Source organism: Acinonyx jubatus, chromosome A2 (genome assembly GCF_027475565.1).
Source record: "Acinonyx jubatus isolate Ajub_Pintada_27869175 chromosome A2, VMU_Ajub_asm_v1.0, whole genome shotgun sequence".
Taxonomy (NCBI): Eukaryota; Metazoa; Chordata; class Mammalia; order Carnivora; family Felidae; genus Acinonyx; species Acinonyx jubatus.
Window position 1 is genome coordinate 116,174,233 of NC_069383.1, and position 20,919 is coordinate 116,195,151.

Consider the following 20,919-nt stretch of genomic DNA (forward strand, 5'->3'; position numbering starts at 1 on the left):
TGGAAAAACAGGTTCACGTCTTGATGGAAGGAGTCATATCCTAAAGAGGTGTGGATATAGGAAGGGGAAGAATTTACAGCCATTTTTGCAATCTGCATGTTTACAGGGAGCCATTCTTTCTGTCACTACTGACGGCACCCTAATGTTCATTTAGAGCATCCACCTCTGCCCCATAAACTCAGACCTAGACAATCTGAGGCACAGTGATTGGTCTAAGGATGGGCATGTGACCCTGTTCTGGCCAATGAGATTCAACCTGGTACTTTGGCAGGAGACTATTGGGAATGAGGTGTTTGTTTCTGCTCATGCAGTTTTGCCAGTGGAACATAGTCTCCGAGCTTCTGGAGGCCACGTTTGCCACCACATTGGAGAAGCCTTCCCGGGACATTCAGACAACACTGAAGAAAGCAGATGTAAGGCATTAAGAGAGACTGAGGGGAAGGAAAAGAGACCAACCTGCTAAAACTTGGATCAGGCCACACCTGAATACCTACTCCTGGACTTTCTGTTTACATAAACACTCCCTTTTTTGATTAGGACATTTTGAGTTGGCTTTCTAACTCAACATTTGTAACCAAAAGAATCTCAAGTAATACAGCTCCCTCCCTTAAAGTTCTTCCTCTCTGATCTCAAAGCTCTTCCCATCTTTAGACCTTGATTTGGGCAGATATTCTTCATCTAGTTTATTGCTTGTGAGCTCTGCCTGGACCTCTAGGGCCTATAGTAAGTTCTCAGTAAACATTCATTGAAAGCATCCATAAGAAAGGTTGGTACCCCTCCTAAGAAGAGGCTATGATTATGGTCAGGCAATCAGTGTCAGGGAGAAGCTTCCAGAGGCAGTGGTATAACAGGCAAGTGGAGCGGATGATGGACACAGTCTGTCAATGTAAAGTAGGCCCTGCTGGCCCCGGGGCTGGGGTCCCAAGGTGGGAGGAGTTAGAAACTGGTGAGAACAAGGCAGGGTGGGGTCCACAGTAATCATGGATCCCACAGCACTTTCACCTCCTCCTGGCCACTGCCAACCTGGTCAGCTCCTTTTCACTGTCCTCTGATTGGTACTTTTATTCTTTCGCCCCCACAAAAATCCTTTATTACCCAGAGCGACCTTTTGAAAATGTAGGTCAAATCATGTTACCTCCTTGCTTAAAACCATCCAAGGGCTTCCCTCTGTGCTGACAGCAGCATGGTAACAATGTCAGCTATACTTACACAGGGCTGATTAGTTGCCAGGCACCTTTCTAGGCACCTTAGTTACAATAATTCTTGTAATTCTCATAACATCACTGTAAGGCAAATGCTACTATTAACATCCCCATTTTACAGAGGAGAAAACTGAGGAGCAGAGAGGTTCAATAACTAGCCTGAGTCCATATGGATTAAAATCCAAACTTTTTATCAAGGCCCGGAGCCCTCCACCCTCAGGTCTTTGCATGGCTGCCCCTATCTCATTATTGGGTCCTGGCACCAATGCCATGTTCTCAGAGAGGAGTTCCCACATTATCCACTTTATAGTGCTCCCTACTCTCTATTGCATCATCCTTTTTCACTTACATATTACTTACCATTTTATTAAATTATCTTCATTTTCTTACATACACCCTTGTTTCTGTCTGGGTCCCCTCTTCCCTCTCAGGTATCAGCTCCTTAAGAACAGGGACCGTGACTCTCTTGTTCACCTTCATGTTCCAGCACTTGGCACAGGTGGATAGCGGCTCAGTAGGGGAGGGGAAGACGGGAGGACAGGAGGAAAGAAGTCCTGAGCTCCTTCAATGACCTCCCTCCCATGACCAGGGCAGGCATGGGCCCTCAGAGGGAGAGAATGGAGCACAGAGAGGAGTGTGATGAAAAGACACTGCAAAGGAAATCAGGGCCCTGGGAGACCTTAGGGTGTGGCCATCCCCACACTTCCTGGGAAGGATGTTTCCCTGATTAAGGTTGTCAGATTTCACAAATAAAACTACAAGATGCTCAGTTAAATTTGAATTTCAGATAAAAAGTGCATTTTTTTAGGTATAAATATGTCGTGTATAATATTTGGGATATATTTATATTAAAAATTGTTTGCTGTTGGGGTGCCTGGGTGGCTCAGTCCATTGAGTGTTGGACTTCAGCTCAGGTCATGATCTCGCAGTCCATGAGTTTGAGCCCCACATCAGGCTCTGTGCTGACAGCTCAGAGCCTGGAACCTGTTCAGATTCTGTGTCTCCCTCTCTCTCTCCCCTGCCCCACTCGTGCTCTCTCTCTCTCTCTCTCTCTCTCTCTCAAAAATAAATAAGTGTTAAAAATTTTTTTTAATTAAAAAAAAAATGTTTGCTGTTTATCTGCAATTGAAATTTTCAGGGCATCCTGTATTTTCTCTGGTGGCCCTATCCCAGACCTTCACTTTGTGCTAAGTGCAAAGCGTGATTCTGCTGAGCATTAGTCTGCTTTTCAAATATGGGACATTTTGTTTTCACTCCTGAATGAGGAAGTACAATCTCTTTATCGATCTAAGAAAAGGAGAATGTCTGTGGAAACAGTAGCTTAGAGTGGATTGATTGGCTCCAAGATGCCAGATAAATATCATGGGGAGGACAAAGCAAATGCCTTTGTCCTGAACTCAAAGCTGCTTTCAGAACCTGTTTGTGCTCTTGCCTGGCTTTTCCTTTCCAGGCCCAAAGGTGGGCTTGAGTGGGTGCTGTCAAAGAGGGCAAGAAGAGTATCAAGTATCGAGTATTGAGTAACCAGGATCGAGAATGTTCAGCCTGTGAGGAAAAGATTCACAGGAATGTGGGCCGATCCCGGTGATTACTTATACATTCAGTCTCCCTGAGCAGCTGGTGGCAGGAACTCAGAGATGAATGGCACTGGGTGCTACCCTGGAGACTCTCCAGAGATGGAGAGCTGGATCTGGAGCCCAGGACCAACGAGCGATGCCTATCCCCAATCTGTCTTCATGACTGAAAGGGAAGACTGCATTTCTTTCCCTCTCTCTCTCCTTCTTCATTCTTTTTCTCTTTTCTCTCTCTTCTTTTTCCCTCGCGTTTCTAGCCTTTTGTCACTTTCAACCTACAAGTACCATAAAGGAAAGATTACTAGTGCTCTCAGACCTGGGGCCTGGTCTCTCCATGCCCCTGCTCCCCCTCCCCACTACCGCCTCAGGAACTAGGCAATACCTACAACTGCCCTTGGAGTTCATTTGCATGCCCTTCTCTAATTGGTTGATACAAACCCATTGTATTCCCTAACCCTCCACTCCTCTCTGCCACTCCCCACCCTCCTGTTGGAGCCCCATAAGGTACAGCATCCTGGGAGCCTCAAACTTCTAAACAGAGGCTTTGTCTGCTCACTTACTCTTCCATAAAGTGTCAGTGGATGATCCTTTAAGGTTTGGGGTTAAGAGATCTAGATTCAAGGCTGGACTTTGTCACTGACAAGCTATGTGATCTTGAATGAGTCTCTTTGCTTCTCTGAGACTCATTTGCCGAATCTATAAAATGAGAATAATTCTCATGATGAGGTGTTTTTATGAGAATACTCTGTAGTGGTGAACATGGACTCAAGCCAGACTGCCCGAGTTCAAATCCTTCCTCTTCCACTTACCAGTAGAATGCCCTAAGTGAGTTACCTTTTTACTTCCTTTTCCTCATTTGGTTGGAGTGAGTCTGAAATAAGTCAAATTGTATAAAAACACCTGGAACAGTGCTTTGCACACAAGTGTCTAATGAATGTCAGCCTTTATTGTAATGGGTATTAAAGTCTTTTGTCCAAATGCTGTTAATATTATTATTGTCCAATGAATAATTGGGCATAGGCTGGGAAAAATCAATTGAATACAGCTCTGGCTTGGGAGCCAGAATTTCTTACGAAGCAAGCTTAAAGAAGTGAAGACTTAACTTCTCCAAGCCTCAGTGCCTTTGTCTGTATGATGGCAATAACAACTTTACCACTGCCTACTTCACAGTGTGGCTCAAGTGCCTGGACAACAGTAAGCACTTAAAAAAAGTATTTATTGGGGCACCTGGGTGGCTTAGTCGGTTAAGCATCTGACTTTGGCTCAGGTCATGATGTCATGGTTCATGAGTTTGAGCCTCTCATCAAGCTCTCCACTCTCAGTGCAGAGCCTGCTTCAGATCCTCTGTCCCCCCTCTCTCTGCCCCTCCTCCACTTGTTTTCTCTCTCTCTCTCTCTCTCTCTCTTTCTCTCATTCTCTTTCAAAAATTAATAAACTTAAAAAAAAGTATTTGTTGAATGAGTGAATGAATGCATGGACCTTGTTGGGTAGCAGTGACAAGCAGCAGGGGTCTGACCCGAGCAATGTTAACTGCTGACTTGGGGCCATGAGACCTGATTCAATGAAGGTCCACATAAAGCAGTGGGGGAGTGCTGAGTTAAAGTGACAGACTGGGTGGTATGATGGTCAGCTTCACATTTGGATAATGGGCATTCTTATACTTGCTTGATGAGAGTATAAATGCATTAGTATAAATCAGCCTTTTTGGCAAATCATATAATGCTATCACAGTTTTAAAAGAGCACACAAATTGACCTAGTAGTTCCATTGGTAGGACATCATCCCCCACATATCTTGCCTCAAGTGTGCCAAGATGTATATAGATAGTATGTTCATTGTAACTCTTTGCAATAGTGAAAAACTGGAAATAACCTAAATGCTCCACAGAATGGGAATAATAAATTGTGGTACACCTATGTTATTGACTTTGTAGCTAGGAATGAGGTAAATATGTTCGTATTAGTATGGAGAGGCCTTAAGATGTGTGGTTAAATAAAGGAACAGAAAAACTCGTTGACAAAGCTATGCATTTAATTTAATAACATTTGTGGGGAAAAAAAGCCGTATCTATATATCTGCATAGGAAATATAAGAAAGTAAATATCTGAAAGAGTTAGTTAGGGTGGTTGTCTCTGCAGAAATTTTTTTTTTTTTTTTAATTTTAATTTGAGAAAAAGAAAGAACTCCCGTTTAAAGTCCAAAGGCCCTATTTGTAGTCTGGGCAATGACACTGTATGATTCACTTTTTTGAGCCCAAGTTTCCTCTTGTGTTAACTAGCAATGGTAATATTCACCTGTCACGGTTATGATGGGGTGACACGAAATACTAGGTATGGAAACACCCGCTCAGAGAGGGGAGCAATCACGGAGGGCGAGGTGAAGAGGAGGAATGAGCCTGGACCTTGAGAGGTTTGGCAAGGTCTGGATTTGACTTGATTCCTGACTGTCTTTCCCTAACATTCCACAGGCATCTATTTATCAAGGGTCTGCTACAAAACCTAACGTGGGCTTTTCAACCATTAACCTGCCCTGAGAGGCAAAGGGGGGGGGTCTTGGAGCGTGCGCAGTGGGGGGGGGGGGGGGGGGGGTCTTTGGCGGCGCTCCGCCCATGTACTACAACTCCCAGCAGGCTCCGCACACGCCTCAGGCGCGTCGCTGGCTGCTGACGTATCGCCATAGCGCGGGGAATTTCGAGTAGCTGTGGAGCGCGGGGAGGACAGTGGGTGACGGACCCCCCAGCCTACTTAGGAGAAGCCATGGACTCCCAAGTCGAGCCTCGGTGGCCTCCAGGCTTGGCAGTCATGAAGGTGAGTGGTCTGGGGAGGTTGGGGGCACCCGGGTGTCCGGGAGGCCAGCCCCGCCTTGAGAAGGAGAAAGGATGTGATGTGAGCCTCGAGCTGGGCCAGGGTACCCGGTTCGGCTCTGCCCCTGAGCGACCTGGTAGATTTGAGCCTCCTGCTGAGAAGTGACGGTGTCAGGCCTCGGTCCCTTATGGGGAACTTATGTTGGTCGCCTTTTGGAACCGGGTATTTTCAGCAAGAACAATGACCTCGAGAAGAATAGTCCAAACAGTGAAAACGACAGTGACAACTAATCCTTTCTGAGGGCCTACTACTTGTCGAGCATTACGTAAACTCTCGCAGTACATTAGTTGAGAATTTCCCCTAGTGACACCGGACTTGATTTGGTTTGAACCCTCCATCAGATAACACTTATTTAATCACCTAGCGAAACAGGTCGTCTCCTTCCCATTCTTTCATTTCTTCTAATCACCTTGTGCTGGTTTGCTCTAACCCCTCCCTGACCTGTCCTAACTCCTAACAGTTGTGCATCGCTTTTAAACAAGATCATGGTTCAGGCTCAGCCTTAGCCTTTTGTTTCATTGTATTATTTCACTTAAGTAACTTTTTTTTTTTTTGCAAGTCATTCCAGTTCCATTTGCTATAGTGGTGAGCCCTGGGTTCCTGCTGTGCTTGATCAAGAGCAAATACACTTTGCTGTGCTAGCTAAGAATCAGTTGCTTGGTTTTTCTTCTTGCTCTGTAATTATGCATTTGTTTGTGTGCAAGACCACTTTCTAGTTGTTATTCCTCAGTTTTGTAAATTTGGGGATTATGGTGTTTGTCCCACTGACTCATAAGACTTGACTTTGAGGATTAAGTGAGGGGACTTGGGGGATAGGGTCTTATTCTTACTGTCATCAGTGTCATCTACAGAGCTTGGGGACTCGAGATGGCCCCATGGTGAAAAGCTGACATTGTGGAGGGGTCTAGGAAAGCTGTGGTTTTGGAGATGTGGTGGCCTTGACACAAAGTTACAGTGGAAAGGAACATAGATTTGAGTTCAGGGGTCCTGGGTTAGATCTGGTGTCTGGCTCTTATTTAACCGTGTCATCTTGAGTCGGCTACTTAACCTGCCTCAGCCTGAATTTCTTCAAAGTGGAGACGAAAATAAATAGTTCATACGGTTGGTTAAATGAGTTGATGTGTGTGGGTAGGAATCTTGTCTGGCTTATTCACTGTGCTTGGCACATAGTGCATGTTCAAAGATTATTTGCTGATTGGTTGAAGGTAGTATCTGGAAGGTACTAAGCATTCAATTAATACGTCTTTATTATCATCATTAGCACTTAACATGTGTGAAGTGTTCCTTTCATCCCTTTTTATTTGTTGTTGTGAAGATTGAATTGGATAAAGGAAATAAAAGCTTATAAAGCTTTTTGATGTGTAGATTTGAGCATATTTTATATATTACTACAACTTCCACAATGTTCTTTAGAAGCAGGTTCCATGTCTTCTCTGGATTTGATGTCTCACCAGAGCACTGAATACAGGGTTCAGCCCCCGACAGTGTTCAACGATGGGGTTGACTGAGCCCATATTAGAATCATAGTGGAGAGCCAGCCCCCTTCCAGTATTTCTTTTCTACTTTTCTAATAGGTCTTTTATTTTGTTTTTATTGTTCGTACCTCTTAATGCTCTTCATTTTGCCCTTCCCCCATCCACCTCCCAGGTGGCAACCACCAGTTGTCTGTATTTAAGGGGCTGTTTTTTCATTTTTTTGTTTTTTTAGATTCTACATATAAGTGAAATCATGTGGTGTTTGTTTTCCTCTGTCTGGCATATTTCATTTACATATTACCCTCTGGATCCATCCATGTTGTCACAAATGGCAAGATCTCATTCTTTTTTATGGCTTCGTAATGTTACATTGTATACATGTGCCATATCTTTTCTATGCATTCATCTATCCATGGACACTTGGGCTGCTTCCATACCTTGGCTTTTGTAAAAAATGCTACAATAAACATAGGGTTGCATATGTCTAGTAGTGGAATTACTGGATCATATAGTATTTCTGTTTTTAATTTTGTGAGGAACCTCCATAGTGTTCTTCACATTGGTTGCACCAATTTACATTTCTACCAACAGTGCAGGAGGGTTCCCTTTTCTCCACATCCTCACTAACACTTGTTATTTCTTGTCTTTTTGGTACTAGCCATTCTGACAGGTGTGAGGTGATATGGTGGTTTTGATTTGCATTTCTCTGATGATGAGTGATGTTGGGCATCTCTTCGTGTCTGTTGGCCATCTGTATGTCTTCTTTGGAAAAATGTCTATTCAAGTCCTCGGACCATTTTTTAATTGGATTATTTGGGGGGTTTTTTGGTGTTGAGTTGTATAAGTTCTTTATATGTATTTTAGATATTAACCTCCCATTGAGTGTATTATTTGCAGACATCTTCTCCCATGCAATGGGTTGCCTTTTTTGTGTTGTTGATGGTTTCTTTTGCTGTGTGAAAGCCTTTTATTTTGGTGTAGTCCCAGTGCTTGGATGTTTACTTTTGTTTCCCTTGCCCGAAGAGACATATCTATAAATATGTTGCTAAGGTGATGTCCAAGAAATTGCTGCCTAGGTTTTCTTTTAGGAGTTTTTTGGTTTCAGGACTCACATTTAAGCCTTTAATCCATTTTGAATTTATTTTTTACATGGTGTAAGAAAGTGCTTCAGTTTCATTCTTTTGCATGTAGCTCTCCAGTTTTCCCAATACCATTTATTGAAAGGACTGTCTTTTCCCCATTGTATATTCTTGCCTCCTTTGTTGTAGATTAATTGACGGTATAGGTGTGGGTTTATTTGTGGGCTCTCCCTCCTGTTCCATTGATCTATGTGTTTTAATCCCTTTATAATGTATTTGCCAATTTGTTACATAGTTTCTGCTTGAACTTTTCCAGGGACAAATAATTAGCTGCTCCTGGAAACTGTGTTTGAAGCTTTCTTCCTTTGAGGTGAAATCTGCCTCTAAATCCCAATAATCTAGGATCCATGAACAGACTTTTGTATTTGAAATTATTTATAAAATTTCTGTTTGTATGTGTTTTCCTGAGAAGAGAGTTCATAGTTTTTATCCCTATTTTAAAAGGGATCTGTGACCAAAAAAACTTAAGAACTTTTTCTCTAGTTATTAAGTCTTTTCACTCACTTTTTCCTTCCTCCTTCCACTTTGCCCTCTTCTCTCTAAGTTGAAGAAGCCCTGGAGCATTCCACTTGACCACTCTCTGTTTCCTGCACTGCATGTTACGGTCTTGAAGTGGCGTGACCAGAAGTTTTTACAAGAATGTTATAGTTCATCTGATACAGTATCACCTTCCACAAATCTTGCTGAGCATGTGTCAGAACTACTCCTCCAGAAGAGAGAGGATGGTTAGGTAGAAGAAAGCACAAGAGAGTGGATGCTCGGACTCTGGCTTCCAGTCCTGTCTCTGCTCTTAATTGATTTTCAACACAGTCTTCTAGTGGTTGGTGTCATTGGTAGCTTACCATCGAAAATAATAGAAGATTTTGACATTTTAATGTTTATTTCCCTGGATTTTTAACAATAGGAATTTCTAGTTTTGACAGATTATGAATGGAGTATGTATATAGAGTAGAAAAAATTAAAATTCAGATTAAAGAAAAGAACAAATGAAAGTTACTTATCATCCAACCATCCAGAGATAACCACTGTTTAATGTTTTCTCCTGTTTTCCTTCAGTTTTTCTTGTGTATGATGCATATATGGATTTAAAATTTGGGAACCCTTTGGAGTCCACTTCTTGGGTTTGATTCAACCACTTATAAGCACTGTAGGCTTCATCTTTAAAACTGGGATATAGATAGTATAGACTTCATAAGATTATTACAGAGATTAAACTGTATAGTCTTATTGTGATGTATTGTAGATTTGTTCTCTGATTTTTGTTTTGTTTTTTTAGTTTCCATTAAACATGAACGTTTTCCCATGGCATTAATTATTCTTTAAAAGTGTGTGTTTTTTTAAATGGCTACACAGTATTTCATCGTATAGACTGTTAGTGACATTAGTCGTTTTTGTTTGTATTTTTAAAATTTAAGTAATACACTCATAGTTAGAAAATATGAAATGAAAAGTAAAAGTCTCCCTTCCAACTTGTCCCTTATCTGTCCAGTATTCTGACCCCCGTTGCCATTATTTATTACTTAATGTGTGTCTTTTCAGAATTTCTTCATATGTATCCAAGGTAAAAATAGAATACATATTTATTTTACCCTCTCTTTTTAACAAAAAGTAGCCTGCCTTACTTCCTCTTTGCACTTACCTTGGCAGTCTTTCCATATTGGTACATGAGAAAGCTCCTTCTTTTTTTTTCTTTTTTCTTTTTCTCTTACATATCTGCTCAGCATTCTGTTGAATGCAGAATAACATTTTATTTTAAATGATTTAGAAGATTTTGGGTTGTGAGAATAGATCCATTCCTGTTTGGATTGCATTCCAGGCTGATGCACATCTGTCTGCCTTCCCAGGTTAACTGCTGCCTTACTTCTGCTGTCACTGGCTCTACCTCTTTCCAGGGCTTCCTCATTTGGCTCCACCGTATAGTAACTAATGTGGTATTATGCAGAAAGCATGGGACTGACTGCCATTAGGGAGACAGGAAGTTTTGTCCTGGCTTGACTTATGCCCATTATGTGTGTTTGCTTCCTCATTTGTGAAGTAAGGGCTTCAACTAGATGATTTTGAGTGTTTGACTTTATTCTCTAATTTTGTCCTTAACTTGTGTGGTGACTGCTTGCTGGTACCTTTTACCCAACAGTGACTGTAGGCCAGGGAATGGGATCTGAAGAGGAAGAAGCTTGGGGTAAGAGCTGGAAAACACATGGCAAATGGAACAGGAATGGAGTAGCCCTTTTGTGAAGGGTTGCCGATACGGAGCAGGAATCTGTAGTGTCACTTTATCTGTCTTAAAGCCTTTTTGGTAACCTGACATTTGAATGTGTAAGTCATGTGGGAGAGGTTTTTCTCTATTCGTCAAGATCTCTTGCAGTTTATGTGGAGTTAATTTTGGGTTTGTATATTCACAAAGGAGTATTATTAAATTGGTTTTTTTAGAGGATGGAGAAAGTTCTGTGGCAGATGGTCCAGTCTTGGTGGCTCTCTGACAGGTATATATGAATTTTTGCATTTCAGACACTAGATGATTTGCTGCGGTGTGGAATTTGCTTTGAATATTTCAACATTGCAATGATGATTCCTCAGTGCTCACATAACTGTAAGTATGCACTGTCTCTGTGAGCTAGTACAAGTGTGGTTTTTATATAAGATAGTGTTAATTTAACGCTCATTTATTTCTTACCGTTAGCTCCTCTATCTTGAGGTTTTCAGAAGGTATTTTCTGCCATCTTCCTCTTGGATATTTTTTTTTAAAGCAGAAAATTATTATATTTCAATACACAACTTTTGTACAACCAAAAAGTACAACATCACTGTAAAGTGTTGGTGAGAAAACATAGTATTTCATTTGCAGTGCATGGCAAATAGTTAACATCCTTAATCACAAATGATCTCTTAGAAACCAGTAACAAAGACATTAGCATGCTTAACAAACATTAATATGCTTAACAAACATTAATATGCTTAACAAAGACATTTCCAAGGGAAATGAACAAAAAAAAAAAAACCACAGAGGAAGGTGAAATAACAAATAACTAGTAAGGGTTAAGGACATATAAAGATGATGACTGAACTGGGGCGCCTGGGTGGCTCAGTCGGTTAAGTGGCTGACTTCAGCTCAGGTCGTGATCTCATGGTTTGTGAGTTCCAGCCCCGCGTCGGGCTCTGTGCTGACAGCTCAGAGCCTGGAGCCTGTTTCAGATTCTGTGTCTCCCTCTCTCTGACCCTCCCGTGTTCATGCTCTATCTCTCCCTGTCTCAAGAAAAAGAAATAAAACGTTAAAAAAAAAAAAAAAAAGATGATTGAACTGAACAATAACAGAAGAGAAGCAATGTCTTTGTAACATCACATTGTCAAAGATTAAAACACTGACATCTAATGTTTGTACTGTTTTAGAAAACAGAAGTCTCATAAACGCAGGGGGACAGGATGGATGACAATCTAAACAGTTTTGGGAAATGTCTACTTTTGACTCAAAATACTAATTTTGTATATCCTTATTTCCAGTGAACTGGAACTACTGGGACTATTTCAACAGATTAGTTGGAGAAATTCACAGTAATTTATATATGAGCATGTTCACCACATAAAAATTTATAGCTAATGTGGGGGCCCATAAGACCATTTGCATAATAGTTTGTTTATCAGTGTACCCCAAAAGGATATGCACAAAACTCCATTAACAGATAATGTTGGGAAGTGGTATTAGAAGGGGAGAAAGCATTTAGGAAGTAAAAATGGTATCCTTCACAAATTTCTGTGTCCTTTGAAATCTGGGAAAAGATACCTTTTTATGAATCAATTTTAAATTTACCCTGTGATAAGTGAAAATTATAAATATGTGCACTTCATACTTACGGGAACACTGAGATGAAGCCTTGTAATCATACCATCATGAGCTCGTCTGTGTCATGACATCTCCATCATTCAAGCTCCCAATATTTATTAAAAACATTTTTTTTAATGTTTATTTATTTTTGAGACAGAGAGACAGATTGTGAATGGGGGAGAGGCAGACAGAGAAGGAGACAGAATCTGAAGCAGGCTCCAGGCTCTGAGCTGTCAGCACAGAGCCTGACGCGGGGCTCAAACTCATGAACTGTGAGATCGTGACCTGAGCTGAAGTCAGACGCTTAAATGACTGAGCTAGCCAGGCGTCCCTCAAGTTCCCAATAGTTAGTCCAATATCAATAATGAGAAGACTCAACGTCTCTGATCACAGTTCTTTCCAATGACACGACACTCTTTAGGTAGCTTTCAAACATGAGTGTTCTCAGTCCAGTTTTTCTTTTTAAAGGTTTATTTATTATTTATTTTCAGAGGGGGGACAGGGGGAGAGAGAGAGGGAGAGAGAGAATCCCAAGCAAGTGCCACGCTGTCAGTGCAGAGTCCCATGTGGGCCTCAGTCCACAAACTGTGAGATCATGACCTGAGCCAAAATCAAGAGGCAGACGCTTAACTGATGGAGCCACGCAGGCCCCTCTCAGTCCAGTTTTTCTGATCTGCAAGGACTGTCCACTCCAGTACACGAAAGAGGAGTGTCCATGCATCGTGAAGACTGTCTTTTGGATTTGAAGATGCTGGCAGAAGCAGTAGCGTCAGTTTTACATGTAGTCATCACTCATTGCACCAAGGCTTATTCCTGGGACCGGAGATGGGAGTGAAGACCGCGTGAAGGAGTAATATTGCCACCAGAGGTCTGGTGGTACCAGTTCTTGCGACTACAAGCAGAGGTGGCAACAGTGTGTTTTCCTGAAGCTCTCATCTCCTGTGGTCTCCAGTTAAGACTTACGAAGTAGGAAAGTCCATCGGACAAGGAATATTCCTGATGTCACCTGGCCTCAGGTTATCTGTAAATCTCTTCCTTTCATCCTGTTCATCTCAAATCCCACCTTCTCCCATGTTTTCTTGGATCCCCTCTTGGATATTTTTATGCCTTTTTTAACGCTGTAGCAATGAAAATTTTGGTCTTTATTTGCCAAGTACTTTTAGATGTTAGATTTCGGAATTTTTGTTTTGTAACAGAATAACGTACAGGTAGTTCATGTAGTCCTTGGTATAAATGTATATAATTCAGAGTTTAAAAATATATTCAAATATATTCAAAGTTTAAAAATCCCAGTGGGAGAATTCCCACTGAACAGTATTACCCTTAACTTGCTGTGTGACTGTGATTGTAATATATTGAGATTTGTTCGTACTTCTTTTTATGTGTCTACTGTGTATTTTTTATACTGTAGCTTAAGGTATTTAATGCATAGTGGTGAGCCTGTCTTTGTTTAAGAGCTGGCCATCCAATGAATGGGTCATCTAGGTTCATGATCTTTCTTGTCCTCTATTTTCAATTGATTTGTCTTAGAAGGTTAGAGACAAGGTAGGCTTAAAAGATGATTTTGGTGGGTAGTAGTAGCATTGGTGAAGAAGTTTCTATAGCAAAGACGTAAGAGGGTGGTGCTGGTAGCAACGTGGGTGTTAGAGATGTTACTAGGCTTGACTCTTGACTCCCCTCCCTTAAGCAGGCGGGTTAACTTGCAAATGCTAACGTTTCTTCAAATGTAAAAATTTGATGAGTCATTTCTACTTTAAAAGGTGATTGTGAAGGGGCCCTGGGTTGGCTCAGTCGGTTAAGCCTCGGACTCTTGATTTCAGCTCAGGTTCCTGAGATGGAGCTCGCGTTTGTCACTATGCTGACAGCCCGGTGCTTACTTGAGATTCTCTCTCTCCCTCTTTCTGCCCCTCTCTCATTTTTATTGGCACACTCTCTTTCTTTCTCAAAATAAATAAACTTAAAAAAGAAAAAGATAATTGTGAAAACTAAATGTGCAGAGCCCAGTGTCTGGCATGGTATATATAGGTCCTCAATAATTGTTAGTTCTTTTATAGGGTAGATTCACATTAGTTACCAAGATAAGTTTTAGGAATTATTTCTAAGTATGAGTTAAAATAATCTTTAGGTATAATTTACATTAATACATTATATCCATTATAAGACGTAAAGGGTACAAGCATAGTTGAGGTTTGACGAAGGTGTATACCATGTAACCAGTATAGTTAAGATATTGTACATTCTATCCCCTGACAGAGTACTCCCCATAATAGTCAATATAGCTTCAGGCAGTAATGTGTGTGTCTGTTTCTGGACTCTTTTCTGTTCCATTGTTCTCTGTGTTTATCCTCGTGTCAATACCACACTCTCTTAATTACTGTAGCTTTGTAGTAAGTCTTGATGTCAGACATTTTAAGTCCTCTCATTTTGTTTTTATTTGGACCTTTTAGGATCTTTGCATTTTATATGCATTTTCTTTCTTTTTTTCTTTCTTTCTTCCTTCCTTCCTTCCTTCCTTTCTTTCTTTCTTTCTTTCTTTCTTTCTTTCTTTCTTTCTTTGTTTTTTTTAGCGTTTTTTTTAATTTTGAGACACAGTGTGCATGCACGTGATGAGCATGAATGGGGGAGGGGCAGAGAGAGGGAGAGAATCTCAAGCAGGCCTCGCACTGCACAGAGCCTATAGCACAGAGTGCCCACGGGGCTGGATCCCATGAATGGTGAGATCATGACCTGAGCTAAAACCAAGAGTCTGATGCTTAACTTGACTGAGCCTCAGGCACCCCCTACCTTTTTGTTTTTTATTTGTCCATCTCTTTCTTACCCTTTTGCTTTTTAAGAAATCATTGAACATTTTGGGGCGCCTGGGTGGCTCAGTCGGTTAAGCGGCCGACTTCGGCTCAGGTCGTGATCTTGTGGTCCGTGAGTTCGAGCCCCGTGTCAGGCTCTGTGCTGACAGCTCGGAGCCTGGAGCCTGTTTCAGATTCTGTGTCTCCCTCTCTCTCTGACCCTCCCCTGTTCATGCTCTGTCTCTCTCTGTCTCAAATATAAATAAACGTTAAAAAAAATTAAAAAAAAAAAAGAAATAATTGAACATTTTAAGTATTAACTGTTTTCCACAATTGACTTACTAGCTCTGCTTCTTTGTTTTATTATTTTAGTGGTTGTTTAAAATATGCCTCTTTAATTTATAACAATCTCCTTTCAAACAGTGTTATGCCATCTGAATAGGGTAGAAATGTTACAAACATGTACTTGCGTTTCCCCCGTCATCCTATTGTTGTCTTTAGTTTTATGTGTACATATATTATAGACAGCACAATACATTGTTATTATATGTGCTTTAGAGAGCCCATTATCTTTTTTTTTCTAAGAAGGCTACATGCCCAGCGTGGAGCCCAGTTCAGGGCTTGAACTCACTACCCTGAGTCAAGACCTGAGCTGAGATCAAGAGTCAGACGTGTAACCTGCTGAACTACCCAGGCACCCCTGACAGTCCATTATCTTTTAAGCAAATTAAAAAATTTCTTTTTTGTCTTTTGTATTTACCCACATATTTATCATTTCTGATACTCTTCTTTCCTTTGTATGTATCAAAAGTTTCCTTCTGGAAAAAGTATCATTTTTTTTTCTCTCTGCTACGTTTCTTGCAGTATAGTTAGTTTGCCAAAGAATTCTGTTTAGCATATGAAACCAGATGTGGTATTCTTATTTATAGCTTTCTGTATATAAGGTGCCTTTTTTCTTTAGCTACTTTTCAGATTTTCTCTTTACCAGTGGTTTTTAGAAATTTGTAATATGCTTTAGTTTGATTTACTTTGTATTTGTCTTGTTTGGGGTTCATGGCTTGAGATTTATATTTTGAAACATTTTAACCCTTGTTTCTTTGAATATTTTTTTGTTTACAGTCCCACTCATTCCCCATTGCTGATTCCAATTAAATTTTATTTTTAATTGTTTTTTATTTTACTGCTTGATACTTATCTATAGCCATGAGACTCTGTTTTTTTGTTTTGTTTTTTTGTTTTTTTCTGTTTTGGTCTCCACCTCACACCCACCCTCCCTTTGTGTGCTTAGTTTTGGATAATTTCTTTTGCTATGACTTCACGTTTATTGATCTTTTATTCTGCAGTATCTCATCAGCTGTTAGTCTTATCCAATGAAATTTTATTTCAGATAGTGTATTGACCATCTCTAGAAATTTCATTTCTAAAATATTTTCTATTTCCTTGTTAGGTTCTTGTGTGTGTTTTAATCTTTGAATTATACTGAATGTATTCCTAATAGCCAGTTTAACCTCCCTGTCTGCTAATCCATTATCTGTGGCATTTCTAAATCTGTTTCTGTTGGCTGATTTTTTTCCCCTCCTGGTTATAAACCACGTTTTCTTGTTTCTTTGCATGACTGGTAATTTTTGATTAGATGCTTGCCATTGTAGTGTTTACATTTTTGAGGGGGTAGATTTTGTTGTATAGCTTATTGGAGTGTGGGGCTGTGTTGTGGAAGGCAAGTAAGGTACTTGTGGATTAGATTGATCCTGTCAAGTTTTGTTTTTAAGCTTAGTGTGGGTCTAGAGTAGCCCTTTCTATAGGTCTGGGTTTTGTTTTTTGGGTGGGGGGGTTGGTGAAAAACATAATACAAAATTTGCCCTATTAACAAATTATTACATGTACAGTATAGTATTGTCAACTATGTGAACATTGTTGTACAGGAGATCTTTAGAACTTTTTCATTTTGTGTAACTGAAATTTTATACCCATTGCACAGTAACTCCCCATTTCTCCTTCCTTCAGCCCTGGCAACGACCATTCTCTTTTCTTCTTCTATTAATTTGACCGGATACCTCATATAAGTGGAATCGTGCAGTATTTGTCAACGATTGGCCGATTTCACTTAGCTTAATATCCTCAAGATTCATCCACATTGTAGCAGGTGGTAGGATTTCCTTTTTTAAGGCCAAATAGTATTCCATTGTATGTATACATCACATTCTCTTTATCCATTCATTTGATGGACACTTTGGTTGCTCCTTCCTTTTGGCCATTGTGAATGATGCTGCTATGAACATGGTAGTCCAGCTATCTCTTTGAGATCCTTTTTTCATTTCTTTTGCATAAATACACAGAAGTAGGATTTTTGGCTCAGATGGTAGTTCCATTTTTAATTTTTTGAGGAACCTGCGTACTGTTTTCCATAGTAGCTGTGTCATTTTACATTTCCATCAACAATGCACAAGTGTTCTGATTTCTCTACATCGTTACCAGTACTTATTATTAGCTTTTTTTTTTAAATTGTTTTTTTTTAACGTTTATTTATTTTTGAGACAGGGAGAGACAGAGCATGAACAGGGGAGGGTCAGAGAGAGGGAGACACAGAATATGAAGCAGGCTCCAGGCTCTGAGCTGTCAGCACAGAGCCCGACGCGGGGCTAGAACTCACGGACTGCGAGATCATGACCTGAGCCGAAGTCGGCCGCCCAACCGACTGAGCCACCCAGGCGCCCCATTATTAGCTTTTTTAATAATGGCTATTCTAACAGATGTGAGGTGATATCTCATGGTTTTGATTCACATTTTCTGGATAATAAACGATGTTGAGCATCTTTTCCTATACCTGTTGGCCATCTGTATGTCTTTGGAGAAATAGCTATTCAGATCCTTTGCCCTTTTTAAATCTTATTTTTGGGTTGTTGTTGTTGAGTTATAGGTTTTCCTTATATATTTTGGATATTCTTACCAGGTATATGGCTTTTTGCAAATATTTTCTCCTATTTCATAGGTGTTTTTTTTTTTTTTTTGTTTCATTTAGTTTTTTTACTGTGTTGATTGTTTCCTTTGCAGAAGCTTTCTAGTTTGATGAAATCCCACTTACCTATTTTTGCTTTTTTTGCCTGAGCCTTTGGTATCATATCCAGGAAATCATTCCCAAGACTGATGATATGAGGCTTTTCTTCTTTGTTTTCTTTTAGTACTTTTATAGTTTCAAGTCTTCATTCTTTTGCATGTAGAAATCTCGTTTTTCTACTGGTGTTTGCGGAAGAGACTGTCCTTCCTCTGTTGTGTACTCTTGGCACCCTTATCAAAGGCCATCTGACTGTATGTGTATGGGCTACCCTCTTTTCTTTCTGGTGTTCTGACCTACAAATTCTAGCTACCTGGATTTCCCTGAATTCTGAGCTTTGTTATTTCAACTAGCAAGACTGGTGGGCTATTTGACGCTCCTCCCTGCACTGTGGTCACAAAATTGCCTCCAGATAAGGTTGGGCTATGATAGAACTTTCTCATTTCTGCTGTTGTCCACAGTCTGAAAATAGTTGTTTCATATTTCCCTCCAGTGTTTTAACTGTTTATGGAAGGGTCATAATTCTGGACCCTGTTACTTTCTCATGGACAGAGATAGGAGTCCCATGTGTAGGTGAAAGACTACATTTATGAATTCAGTGAACTCTACTTAGCTGAAAAAACTAGCCTTTACTTCCATTCTTTTCATTTTCATTGTTTGTTTCTTTGTCACTTGTAAGTTGTCATTGATGTCATTATTTAAGAGGAAGTCAGTAGAGGGTACTTTCAGATTATTTTTTGAGCACTTATTTCCCATATTGTACCTCTCACAATTTGGTAGCCCTTTCCTACTAAACACCACTTGTCACCAGTTCCCGCAACACTTAAAGTTTCTCTGGGTCTGTAGTGTTGTTTTAATGACACAAAAGCCCCCAGAGCTTAATACGAACTAGATTTGGCCGTCATATTCTGCTGTTGTCGTGGGTCAACTAGAATTGGTGACCCAGAATCCTACCTACCCATTGTTTATTGCTGCTCCTTAAACATTTCAGGGTTTATCATTTTAAATCACTTTATGCTGTTTTGCTCTGTTTAATGTTTTTGAATATGGTTAATGAACAATACATTTACAGTTCTGTTATTAAGGTTGGAGTGGGATGCATTGGCAGAAAGCAAGTCAGTTAAATTGATCCAAAATCTTGCTATTAAAGAGCACTTTTTTGGGGAGAGGGAATGGACTTACTCCAATCCATAAAACACCATTAAACACCATTAAGTGAGAAATGTTCTCATTAATAAGTTGATATGTTCAGGTGCTAATTTTCTTTGCTCTTACCCAGTTTTTCTGACTTGATAATGGAAGATGCTCAAGATATTTCCTCTTAGATGAAGTCATTGGCTTGTAGACACTGTTAGGTTACCACTATTTTAAAGATGGATCAGGAATCATTTTTATTTTTCTTTTGTAGATTTTGACTAATAAAATTAATTGAAACTTGTATTAGAATAAAAAGCAATTTAATTTCTATATACTTTTTCAGTGAAATATGACATGTTCCATTTGCTGATCTTTGCTAAATTAAAAGGCAGTATAAGATTGCTTTAGGCAAATATGTATTTGTTTTTCTTCTCTTACATTCTTTTTTTTTTTTAATTTTTTTTTTAATGTTTATTTTTGAGAGAGACAGAGACAGAATGCGAGTGGGTTGGGACAGAGAGAGAGGGAGACACAGAATCTGAAACAGGCTCCAGGCTCTGAGCTGTCAGCACAGAGCCCAACGCAGGGCTCAAACTCACAAGCTGCAAGATCATGACCTGAGCTGAAGTCGGACGCTCAACCGACTGAGCCACCCAGGCGCCCCCTTCTCTTACATTCTTATGAGGCACCACTGTGGAACAAGACGGGAGAAAAGTGGTAGCGTATGTATGGATGGGACAAACAGTTAGGCAGAGCCACATATATGACAGGCTGGAGTGCTGCTTGTCAGGAGGGATAGTATTCTCTTACCAGCTAGCTGGTCACTTAGCCCTAGAACCGGAGGCAGAGGCAAGCTTTCTCAGCTGTCCAGGACCTCCTATTACTTTCAAACTGGGGACTGAATTTTCTGCTTTTACTGGACACTCAAGAACTATTTTTGAAATGGTTCATTTTCTCATACAGTCCTTAAGATCACACACACAAATAATTGGTTTAACTATTAGAAATTTGCTTTTTACTATTGGAATGCTAGGATCTTTTGATATTTGAGAGCTAGCAGTTTGCTGTGTCTTGTTTGAGATTAGAAAGCCTCCTCCCCCGCAAGGCTGGAGTGTTTCTGTGAAGCTACCCTTCACGTCACTCTTTTATTCTACCCTCCTCCACCCTGTCCACAGAGCTCAGAGTTGGGTTTTGGGAGAAAAACAAACTTCATAGGTGATTTAAATAAAGCCACCGAGGTATACATGGCTCAGAGCTCTTCACCTGCTCTACTTTGATTGGAATATGATGGTTGCCTACTAGAGAATACATTATGCTGGCCTACATTTCAGCACTACATATTTAGTAGTAAACTAGTAGACTGAAATTAAGCCAGTGGCTTCATCTGCTTTGGACCCGTGTCTGGTTCTCCATATATGAAAACTAAACACATAACAAGATTATGAAGAAGAGAAAACAGTAGCCTCTTTATACATACTGTGGTACATGTGATCCTATTAATTAATGCTTATTTGTATTATATAGGTATATATAATATATTTTATAAACAAATTATACATGTTTTAAATAACTAATAATATGTTAAGAGCATGGGTTCTGGTTCTTGCCTTTGCCACTTATTAGCTTTGTGATGTTGGGCAAATTGGCTGAGTCCTGTGCTGCATTTTACTTACTATAAAATAGAACTGCTCTTAATACCAGCCTCATGGGTGCTGTAAGGATCAGAAGAGTTAATACATATAACATGCTTAAAACAGGTTACATAGTAAGTGCACAGTGTTAGGTTAAACCATGTGAAATTGCCAATATTTGTTGTTTTTTGACTTACCCCAAAATGGCAATTTTATATACTTAAATGCAATAGCAATATGTACTA

The 20,919-nt window shown here is 40.0% G+C and overlaps 1 protein-coding gene across 6 annotated transcripts in view; it reads left to right on the forward strand.

Moving 5' to 3' along the window:
* The first annotated feature begins 5,432 nt into the window (after positions 1–5,432).
* The window catches only part of RAD18 (RAD18 E3 ubiquitin protein ligase), a 109,577-nt gene continuing 94,090 nt past the window's right edge, over positions 5,433–20,919 (forward strand). For all 6 annotated transcript variants that reach the window (XR_003415054.2, XR_008297017.1, XR_003415055.2 and 3 more), the window contains exons 1-2: positions 5,433–5,580; positions 10,760–10,841. Coding sequence is in view for 3 of the 6 variants with exons in the window: in XM_027042535.2 (XP_026898336.1) it covers positions 5,530–5,580; positions 10,760–10,841 (133 nt within the window). In the remaining 3 variants the exon portion in view is untranslated. The remainder of the gene's footprint in view (positions 5,581–10,759; positions 10,842–20,919) is intronic.